Genomic DNA, 11,306 nt, shown 5'->3' with positions numbered 1-11,306 from the left:
CATTGAACATGAATGATGCATAACTAGGCAAACCGAAAACAAAAACGATCAAGGCAACATCAAACAAAAGATAGCTTAAAAGGCAGAATGAAACCTGAGAGAGAAGACAGTTTCTCTGCCTCTGAATGGAGTTCAGTAGCGTGAGATCTCTTTCAGAGGTAAGCAAAAAGCTTCTTTCTATAGGGTCTCAAGAACAATGTGAAGAAACGAAACGAAGGTAAATAAATTAGATATATTGACCATCAAATCAACACAATGAATTATTACAACAAACAAACAAACAGTTTTGCAGAAACAGACAACCATACACAAAACAAAAAATCAAGGAAAACAAAACACTCCCGAAACCATGTCACAAGCAACACAGGGAAGATGTGCAAAATTAAGCATCGGCAGGTCGTCGTCTATTCAAAGCTCTCTCCAACCTTGTCTCAAATGGGGTCGAGTGCCAATTCACTTTCTTATCCTACACACCAATAACACCGTATTAGTAGCCAAAATCACTTATAGACCACATGAAACTTCACTTCACAAATACCTCTCTGTACTTGCTAGTTGTGTTTGGTATGCCTTTATAGGAAGAGAATGAGCCAGAATCATTGCCTCCGTCTTTCTGTTTCCAATATGTCCCAACGGTACCAATTATAGCCATCTCATCTGGGCTTCGACTTGGCGACCTTCTTGGTGAATTTGATGCTGAAAACTGTTTGATCTCTTCCATGGTCAACGCACCTAAAATCGGTCTATCGTCAAGGCTCACCACCGAATTTGATCCCTGAGAAATGCTTTGTTCTTGAGAAATAGGTTCAAGCCCACTGGGCCTAGTTTTCTTGGTTGGAGTGGTTTCCGAGGTGACTAACCAATTCGAAAGGCTAGCATCAACTGCTATTTCTTGGTTTTCTCTCTTGGGTTGGTCGGATTTGGACTTGAAGCTGAATGATGGGTGCTTTAAAATCGGCTCAGAGCTAAATGAAATACGAGGTGCTTCTTGCTCCAATTTCAGATTCTCCTTCTGGGGATTCAAAGGTTGCGGTGGCCCTTTCGATTTCACAGCTTTCCATTGAGCAAGGTTCTCTACCGGGTTCAACACTGGGTGAACATATACACTTCTGTCTCGCGCATTTCTGTTAGATCCAGTTTTTTTCACTTCTTCTTCCTCCATAAACGCCTGAGCTGACAACATTTCTGGTCTCGACTCCACTGACTTAGTTGGAACACAAATTTGGCTGTCCTCATCCTCATCATAATCACCATCATAGTCACCATAATCTTCTAGTTCCTCATCTTCATCATCCCAATCACTTTCCTCACACTCGAACTCATCGGCTTCATCATCGCTGTCTCTGCAATTCTGATACCTGTGATTCGGAGGGTAAGACTGAACGCTTGAATTGGTGGAATCATCTTCAGATTGTGAGTAGGATAAGCCTGATTTTCCTGAACTATCCCCCTTTTGCTTTTCAACGTCCTTATCATTATCCGGTAAGGATTCAGTGCTTTCATGGACTGAAACAGGCTCATATGCCTTCACATTTGTATCAAAAGTAACTTTCTTTCTAGTACTCAAGCTCAGTTGCTCCTCAAGCTTATATCTGGGATCAAAATGCAGGAATTTTCACCATTACTAAATAAAAATAAGAAAAAAAAATTTCTTTCTTTCTTTCTGGAAAGAAAAAAAGGGGGAAATTAGGAAGGAATTGATCGAATTAAATCCAACAAAGTTGATTACTTACGGCACTTCTGAAATCAGGTTGGCGGGTTTTGCAGAGATTTCCTGTTCTATATAGAGAGTGGACTGCAGAGGCCTCTGGATTTCATGTCTTTGCTACAATTTCAAGAATTTAATTTTGATTTAGCTTAATATTGGATACACAAAAAAGATGCAGAAAACCCTTCGAAGCTTCGTTGGCTGCCGAGGAAAAAGACTCAGAGAAAGGGAATTTTTTTTTGCAGAAATCAGCCATAACTGGCCGTCAAGGACGATGCATTGATCCGTCGATCTTTTCAACGCTAACCCAGAAGGAAAAAACAAAACTTTCTTTCGGTTTCTTGGCAGCCAAACAGATGGCAAGAGAAATTAGAAATTATAAGCGATGGAAATCAAAATCTAGACTTACTTGGTGCCGAGGGAGGACCTTGTTCTTGATCTGACTTCTGGGTTTCCGACGTTCTTTCGAAGAACCGAAGCACGCGAGAAAACAACCCATTGCAGTTACACTGATCTTGCTCTTGGATTGAAGGTTTTTTTTTTCTTCAACCCAATGATGATCAAGATTCCTGGATCTTAAAGGGTCCTCATCCACAGAGAGAGAGAGAGAGAGAGAGAGAGAGAGAGAGAGAGGAGCGTAGGATCTTAGAGAGAGAAGGAAAAGGGAGGAGGAGAAAGGGGAAACTCTGGAGTAAGAGAATGGTGGGTATGGAGTTCTAGGGTTTTTGTTTGATTGAAGAAGGGGAAGTGACCGTTAGAAATGTGAGTCCTACTTTATCTTTTTCTTTTCTTTTATTTATTATAAAGGAAATTCTTTGAAAGAGAATAATGATAGGAGTAATAAAAAAGGTATCTGGACCGTTAGAGTGTGAGCCCACAGGCCGTCAGATTGTTTTTGTGGGGTTTGGTATTCTTTTTGGCAGTTGGGTTAAAATTGGGAGCTCGCAGAGAGCTTGGGCTTCGGCTAATAAGTGATCTTTTCCTTTGGGTTTGAATCCCAGGGTGAGGTCGTCGGTTCGAGCACAGAGTAGAGGTCGGCTCCTTCGCAATATAATTTAACTAACATACTAATATTCTATCGTGTGGCAAAAAAAAAAAAAATTCAGAGCTCGAGAATATTGGGGCCCGTTATGGCAGTTCAAAAACGGTTGTGGAGTCCGCCAGTAATGACAGCAACGGCGAGTTGATGCTTTCGCTTGAGTCAGATCTAATTCTTCCAAAACTTAGTCTTGAGTGGACTCGTGGGTTTTTCACTACCGTTACTATTTTTTCCCGGCTTTTGTATTTGTTTTTTTTTAAATATTTTTCTTGTACTTTCAGACCAATAGTGACTTTTGCACGCTCTTGTATTTGTGCGTTCTCAAAATACAGTAAAAGACAAACTAAGAAAGAACCCCTATTATGAAAAAAATGATTAATTAAAGTACATTGTCTTCGCCTACAATTAACTCCGGATATTTTAATTAAGAGCGTGCAAGAAAATTTAAAATTGCACTAGACCAGATAATTAATTAGAAGAGAGGTATATATATTTAAATGAATTTAGGAAATTGTCATGTTACTATTGGGGTTTGGACTCGCTTATATTTTGGTGAATTTAGGAAATTGTCATGTTACTATTGGGGTTTGGACTCGCTTATATTTTGGATCTTAAAATTATCTCTATCATTAGGATCTCATCTCACTTCATTTCTCTTTATATATAACAATAGGCACGGAGCTAACATTTGAACATGACTAAACGGATCGTCTGATCTTAAATTGGTACGACGTAGGGATGGCAATGGGGACGGGAGTACTACGTCCACCCCTTACCCATTACCCCCTACCCTATCCCTATCCCCATCCCCAACCCGATCCCCAATGGGGATTTGTTTTTTTCCTCCATTCCCAACCCAAACGGGGAACGGGGATCCAAAACGGGAATTTGGGGATTTAGAATTCGGACACCTGTATTTCACAATTTCAGCACCTAACAGCATATACTAGCATGTGAAAGCCGAAAGGACTTGAATTGTTTTGTATTTTTTTTCAGGGAAAAGGGCTGAGAAAACAGTACTAGTAACGGTTGTCGGTTGGCCAGAAAGTTGGGAGTCAACAAAGCTCCACAAACAGAATCAGAAAAGCCAACAAAATAAAATAAAGTAAGGTATCAGGAACAGCCATATTTATCACTAAAAAATTTCAGCATAATTCTACAACACACATTGGCATGCACCTGTATTTGCGGCACATAATAGCACCTCCATTTCCTACTATAGTATATATTTATTTATTTTTATATATAAATATATATATTTCGGAGATTTGGGGATGGGGCGGGGCAGGTAACGAACGGGGAATGGAGACGGGTAGGGTTCGGGGCGGGGACAGACCTATCCCTGTCTCCTACCCAATCCTTGAATTTTTTTTTAAAAATTCCCTATACCCTACCCAATCTCCAAACGAATTCCCGAAGTTCGAGGATTTTCAGGGCGGAGAACGGGGCGGGTTTAAATGGGTCGGCCGAGATTGCCATCCCTAGTGCGATGTGTCCATAAATATTTCTACAAAAAAATATCACACAATTAAATTGCTATACATTTTTTACCACTAGGTACAGAAAAATAAAAAGTATTTTCCTACCAGGTCACCTCCAATTAATGAAATTCCAAAACCCTATGAAAGTCTCTAAAATCCTAAACCCTAAAAGTGCCTAAACTCTAGGATACCCTATGAAAGTGCCCAAATCTTAGGGTACCCTATAAAAATGCCTAAACCGTAGGGTATTTTATGAAAATGCCTAAACCTTAAGGTATCCTATAAAAATGTTTAAATCACTAAAATCCTATGATAGGAATGTGCACATTAAAACCATTATGAAAGTGCCCAAATCCTAGGGTACCCTATAAAAGTGCCTAAAACATAGGGTATCTTATGAAAATGCCTAAACCTAAGGTATCCTATGAAAGTGTCTAAATCACTAAAACCTTATGATAGGAAAGTTTACCCTAAAACCCTTATGAAAATGCATAAACCTAAACCTTATGACTCTAAGAAAGTGCCTAAACTTAAACCCTAGGGTATCCTAAACCCTAGGGTATCCTAAACCTTAAAATTCCAATTTTAAAACCCTTTGTAACTTAAAACTCTAGGGTGTCGTAGGATGGCACTTCCATTAATGGTATATGTATTTTGTAAAAAGTAGATCTAGTGGTAATTAAATATTTTATCTTACCTTAATGAAAAATGCTTTTTATTTTTTTGTACCTAATGATAATAATTCCATACATCTGTGATCACAAAAAAAAATTTGTTAAACAGCCCAAAATTTTTGACTCCGGCAGGATAATCAAAATTTCTAATTATCGCTCAAAATTTGTACTACTATTTTACTCCAATATATTTCTCATAAAGGTTGAAGTTGCCAAGGTTTTTTTCACAGCCAATAATGTCCGGGCTAGGTTTTGTGCACTTCGACTAATTTCATTTTTATTCGATAAAAAATAAGCTATTCATACTACGACTAGGAGATTCACAAAATTTTCTTGGGGAAAATGACGTGACGTGTTTTGATAATTAATAGCCGCCAAAGATATGCTGAAAATGTCCTTGACGGATATGAATTATCAAAACACGTCATGAGTCGTCATTTTCCCTTCTTTTTTTTGCCTAACCCAATAATCAAATCTAGATCAATTGTTCGATAATCAAATCCAGATCAATTGTCCGAGTCAATTTTTACGCACCTTGATTAATCACCTCTTCGGTCAAAAACAGGTCATCCATACCGCAACTAGGAGATTGATAAGAAACAGAAATGATATAGGTACCAACGGCCGGGGAGGAATTTCGTACCGACCGGCCGCGCCGGGCCCTCTGCGGCCACCGGACGGCCGATCCGAGCCGTCCAAAAATTTTTAAAAAAAAATCGAGGGGTTTTGCACAAGAATCAACGGCATCCGAGATGTGTAGAGGGCTTGATCCGAGCACCCCTTTTTCGTGTATAGTATATACACAAAAAATGGGTGCTCAGATCAAGTACTCTACACACCTCGGATGCCGTTGATTCCCGCAAAGGGCCCTTCGGTTTTTTTTTATAGAATTTTTGGACGGCTCGAATCGGCCGTCTGGTGGCCGGAGACTGCCCGGCGCGGCCCCGGCCGATCGGTACTTATAGCACAACTCGATAAGAAATTACATATTTTTGCAATCTAACCCCAATAATCAAAACCCAAATCAGTTGTGGGACGAGGGAAGTCATCAACCAACGGCACGAACCCTGAAAAATCACTCCCCAATTCTCCGACCAGCTAAACTGTTTTGAGTCAAATCTTGATTCGACAACTTAACTTAAAACGACGCCGAAATTCTGCCTTCAATTCGCATCTTTCCTTTCACGGAGCCGTACAATAAAATTCCCCCCCACTGCCACTCGGCGACGGTGGTCCGACCCAAACCCTAGCCATTCACTTCACAGAGAGAGAGAGAGAGAGAGAGAGAGAGGAGAGATGGATTCGGACGAGGGAAAGCTGTTCATAGGAGGGATAGCTTGGGAAACAACGGAGGAAACCCTCAGAGAACACTTCGCTAACTACGGAGACGTCACTGAGATCGTAATCATGCGTGATAAGATCACGGGCCGGCCACGCGGCTTCGGCTTCCTCGTCTTCTCCGACCCTTCCGTCCTCGACGCCGTTCTTCAAGGAAAGCACATTATCGATGGCAGAACGGTGAGAACATCCCCCATTCAGTTCCGCGCATTGTAGCCGTCTTTTTGGATGCGTATGTTGATGGGTTTTTCTCTGTTCGTCTTTTTTCAGTCATATTTGGTGTTTTCTCGTTGATTTGGGTTATGGGTATTTGCTTTTATGTGTTAATCATCAATGGGTTATGGGTATTTGCTTCAACAAAAGCACATTATTGATGGCAGAACGGTGAGACATCCCCCCATTCAATTCCATACCTTGTAGCCGTCTTTTTCGACAAATATAGTGATGGGTTCGTTCTTTTGGTCTTTTTTCAGCCATATTTGGTGATTTCTCGTTGATTTGGGGTATGGGTATTTGCTTGTGTCATAATCATCAATGGGTTTGTAGCCGTCTTTCTCTACAAATATATTATCTATTTTGATGGCAGAAGTGTGAGAGTCCCCGTTCAATTCACAGTTCGCTCTGTTTGTCTTAGTTCACAAATATATCTTCAATGGTTTTTGGCTGTTACTATGTGAGAATCTAGATATTGAGTTAATGATGCAATATATTCAGTCTCTTGTTAAATATTACCAGGAAAAGGAAAAAAAAAAAGGGACATGGACCTTTTTTTTCCGGTTACAAGAAAAAATGGATGCATCTTTGAGGTTGCATCCTGGAAGGCCTGATATGATGAACAGATGAAGTAAATACACACGCGCTCACGCACACACCTCACCACCTTGGTTGCAGTGGTTTTCGTTTTGTTTATGCCTGCGTTGTTTTGCATTTTTTTTTAAAGAAAAAGTTGTCTGGTGGTTATTCATTGCTAGTGTTTATCAAATGAAGAGCTTATGAATTTGGCCGTTCCCTATTTGTAACATACAAATGGTTCTATTTTTTGAGCTTGCTACAGTTTGTGGTTGGGAACTCAGCATACTTGATGATGGACGCCTTTATGTTATGAGCAAGTGATGGGTTTGTATGGACTTTGGATTAGCTTTTTTACTGACTAGTTTTTTGGTTTGCCGCTTGTTTACTAGTTTTTTGTTTTGAAAGCTGCTTAGATAAAAACCTATAGACAGTTGATCCAAGTGAGGCCTGCATGCGATTTGATCATTGTTTTCTTAATGTGATATGGCTTGATGTTCGCATGTTTTCTTTCATGTGGTAGTTTTATTGGTTTATGCTTCTGTGCTTTGAGTTTCTCCATTCTTGTGGACTAGTTGAGAAAATGTCAAGCAGATAAAATATGATTGTTTGTAGCAGTAACTTTCTCTCCATGAATTGTTTTATGAAGTTTACCCCGTAAGGCCTACCTTTAAATGCGTTGTGGCATATAACTTGTTAACTGGTTTAAGTTGTGAGTTAATAACAGCTTATCTGTGTATTTGTTTTTTCTTGCAGGTGGAGGCTAAGAGAGCTTTATCAAGAGAAGAACAGCGCACATCCTTTACACCTGGAAATTCAAATGCTGGCCGAAGCTCTGGCAGTACAGTAAATCACAGAACCAAAAAGATATTTGTTGGAGGTTTGCCCTCCGTGCTTACAGAAGAAGAGTTTCGTCAGTATTTTGAAACTTACGGTACTGTGACAGACGTAGTAATAATGTACGATCAGAACACTAAACGGCCTCGTGGTTTTGGATTTATCACCTTTGACATGGAAGAAGCTGTTGATAGAGTTCTCCACAAAAACTTCCATGAACTGAGTAACAAACTTGTTGAGGTGAAACCTGCCCTTCCTAAAGAGGCAAATCCAGGTGGTGGTGACCGTGCAGGAGGCTATCAACCCTACGGTACTAGTGCCAATAGGTTCTTGCAGCCACAAACTGCTGGTGGCTCTTATCCACCATATCCTAGTTACGGAGGGCCAAATTACGGATATGGAGCAGCAAATAGTGTTATTGGCTACAGTGGGTATGTTGGTTATGGGAATGCTAATAGCGGCTTCACTGGCCCTACAGGGGCATATGGAAATCCCAATACCCCCAGTACTGGTTATGTAAGTTTGGCACCCGATGCCATGAAAATCCCTTGGAGTAACCAGATTCCTGGATATAATGCTTTAGCTTATAGTGTTAATGCTGGTTATGGGGCTACAGTTCCTTGGAGTGCTATGGGTCTTTCTCCTGGTGGAGCTGCTGCTTATGGGTATAGTAATTATGGTAGAAGTGAAGGTTCTTATTTTGATTCTGTTGGGCATGGGACTGCTGGTGGCCGTGCTGGGGGTGTCCCTAACCGCAACTCTGGTGGCAGCAATAGTGTGCTAGAGCAACAAGGAACAACAGGTGGTGGGTACAAAGGTAGTGGGTATGGAAACAGCAATGGGCCTTCAGGGTATTCAAATGCGGCTTGGAGATCAGACTCTTGATAAGCTGATTGTTGGGGTAATGTTCGTCATTTTGCAGGCGGCTCAAGAAATGCTGATTAAACATGGCTTGAGGTACTTCTACAGAAATCCCTCGTAAAATGGTGCCCTATGGGTTCCTGGGAGTTCATCTGCAGATGAAAGTAGATACTTGGACTGGTTGCGCGCTTGACTTTTAGTAGTAGTTGGCAGTAGCTATTTCGCCAGCGTAAATTTAGTGTTGACTGTAGTACTAATATTTAACACTTCCTTGATCATTGCCTGTTAATTTGTGTGTCACACTTTGGTTTGCTTCTAGTTGGATCTGTTAGCTATTTGTCACTAAATGCTTTTGCCCTCTCTCTTTGTCCCTCTTCATCTTTAAATGCTTTTCCCTGTTGTTACTGTTAAAGCTAGAGTTGCAAATTATTTTTCATCAGTGCTTTGCGTATTCATGGTAGTAGTTATAGTTGTTTTGTGGATTTTATTAGCATAGATTTGTGAACTTTTTCTATAGGTGTAGAAGTTCATGCTTGATTATAGCAGTTTCTGAGCCATGCTGCTTTTTGTGTTATAGATTTGGTTTAGTTAACAAATTGGCATTAAGCAAGTATCTGGGAGATGTTGTCCATGGACCTCTATACGTAACCTGATCACCAACACTGCTTAGTGAATAGTTGTAATTTTTGGTGGTGGATGACACTAGCAGTAGTGGTAGCGGTAGCAATTGTAGTGGTAGCCCGACACTTCTCATTACGAGGCATAACCTTTTGTTTGCCTGAACTTGCCTTTTGCACAGGAGACAGATACTACTGTCCGAAAGTGGAACTCTAAAGAAAATGATAGATTGGAATTGTGGCGTGGGAAGGAATTTGAGGTGGAAGTGGAATTCTCGGTTGAGGCAATGGTCAGCCTGATCTTCCATGCGGATTGTGGACTGTGGCTGGACTGTTTCCTGTTGAAACAGGATACGGTATGTCTAATGCGAGGTTTGAAGGATACGTAGGTTTCTGTTTTGCCGTTATCGATTTTGGATGATCATGGGAGTGATGATTTATCAGAAAGGGCTGTGTAAACTGTAGCAAGAATAAGAGCTCTCCCCATCGAGGTACAGATGCTGTTTAGCAGGCATAGCTATTTTTGCTTTCGTAGGCGCCTCGTGGGTGGTCATGTTATCTTCTCCCGCAAACCTTCACTTAAGTGTTTGATTTGATGAATCCTTTTGTTGTATCAAAGCTGTAGTCACTATTAGGAAATTCAGGCTAGAAGGTAAACGTAACTGTTTTATATGAGTTGAGAAGCTTTTCTTTTCACCGACTTCAATTTGTTTATTACACTATCATGTGAAATGTGTTTTGTTCATGTTTGCAGAGGTAGGTAGGTACGTATCTGTGTCAGTGTGTATACATTTTTATTTTGATATGTGCACACACGCGCTTTCACAAAGGAAATCATTCACTGTCACTGCCATAATCAGGAGAAATTTTTGGGTACCGGGCGGGTACCATGAGGCTGTGCTCACGTGGTGTCCGAGCAGTCCATCCTGGTCGTCCAAAAGTGTGGTGGATGGCCCAGATTGAAACACTCTCTCTCCACTCTTCTCTCACCGCACCACTCTCTCTCCTCTTTCTCTCTCTCCAAATTCGAGCTGTCCAAAACGGAAATGGACGGCCATGATGCGTTGAGCAGGCACCACGTGGTACCCACTCGGCACTCAAAACTTTCTCCAAAATCAGACTAAACTAATGCTGGATCCAAAAGGGTGAGTTCACGCTTCTTTTTTTTTTTTTTTTTTTTTCAGACTAATGTCAAAACACCACTTGTTTTTATTAAAAATACCAAAAATGCAATTTAGTCCATAAGGAAAATGAGTTGTTTTAAATAGTGGGTATTTTTGGACTAAATTACCAACAATTCGAAAATACTGATTAGTCCATATATTTGTGAATTTGCCCCGAGTGTGCATAACTTTTGCTTTAGGACATTGTACATTCCACAAACGAGAAGGGAATCCGTACAACTCACGTCAAGTGAGGAAGTGTGCTCTACCAATACAGTGGTGGCATGTCATATGGTATCTAAAATGTGGTTAGATGATCACCAAAGCATTAATGTTTACCACTTGAAAGGCTTACATTCTAACTATAAATATGGAAGTTAGGCTCCGCTCCGCTAAGGGAAATTAGGCTCTGTCCCGCTAGAGGTTCTTATTTTGTAAGTATTTATTCCTGCTTTACAAGACAGGTCCATCTCTCATAATACATCACCTTTTCTAAAAAGTAGCTTATTTCTTGAATTAAAGGTAATGTATTGTGAAAGAATTGTCTGTCTCGTAAAATAGAAAATAAGTACTTAAAAAATACTCTTTCTGTCCCAATTTAAATGACTCCTACGGTTTTTCGTGCATTTTTCAAATCAAAAAAAAATTTCTACAAATTATCATTTTAATATTTGAAATTGCACGAAAAACTGTTTGAGTCATTTAAATTGGGACGGAAGGAGGAGGAACTTTAACGGAACGGGGCCTTAATCCAAGTCGTACGTACCACAATTTAGACTTTAGAGCATGTGGTGTTTGA

The 11,306-nt window shown here is 40.3% G+C and overlaps 2 protein-coding genes across 3 annotated transcripts; one reads left to right on the top strand and one right to left on the bottom strand.

Moving 5' to 3' along the window:
• Window positions 1-214: 214 nt before the first annotated feature.
• LOC131314437 (protein JASON-like) lies at window positions 215-2,446 on the bottom strand. Its single transcript, XM_058343060.1, has 4 exons — window positions 2,118-2,446; window positions 1,734-1,825; window positions 539-1,592; window positions 215-466 (listed from the first exon to the last, which is right to left on the bottom strand). The coding sequence occupies exons 1-4, from the start codon at window positions 2,205-2,207 to the stop codon at window positions 383-385; spliced, it is 1,320 nt and encodes a 439-aa protein (XP_058199043.1). The 5' UTR covers window positions 2,208-2,446; the 3' UTR covers window positions 215-382.
• Window positions 2,447-5,912: 3,466 nt separating this feature from the next.
• Window positions 5,913-10,076, top strand: LOC131313710 (heterogeneous nuclear ribonucleoprotein 1-like). Of its 2 annotated transcripts, XR_009196276.1 has the most exons (3): window positions 5,942-6,420; window positions 7,786-8,823; window positions 9,527-10,076. XR_009196276.1 is itself a non-coding variant. In XM_058342163.1 (2 exons), the coding sequence occupies exons 1-2, from the start codon at window positions 6,199-6,201 to the stop codon at window positions 8,749-8,751; spliced, it is 1,188 nt and encodes a 395-aa protein (XP_058198146.1). In that variant the 5' UTR covers window positions 5,913-6,198; the 3' UTR covers window positions 8,752-9,074. The 2 variants fall into 2 exon arrangements, 1 of the variants encoding a protein (XP_058198146.1); XM_058342163.1 differs by lacking the exon at window positions 9,527-10,076 and having other exon boundaries at window positions 5,913-6,420; window positions 7,786-9,074.
• The last annotated feature ends 1,230 nt before the right edge of the window (window positions 10,077-11,306 follow it).

This window comes from Rhododendron vialii, chromosome 13a, assembly GCF_030253575.1.
Source record: "Rhododendron vialii isolate Sample 1 chromosome 13a, ASM3025357v1".
In the NCBI taxonomy this organism is placed as follows: Eukaryota; Viridiplantae; Streptophyta; class Magnoliopsida; order Ericales; family Ericaceae; genus Rhododendron; species Rhododendron vialii.
The sequence above is the reverse complement of the archived record's forward strand: the minus strand, read 5'-3'. Positions and strand labels throughout refer to the sequence as shown.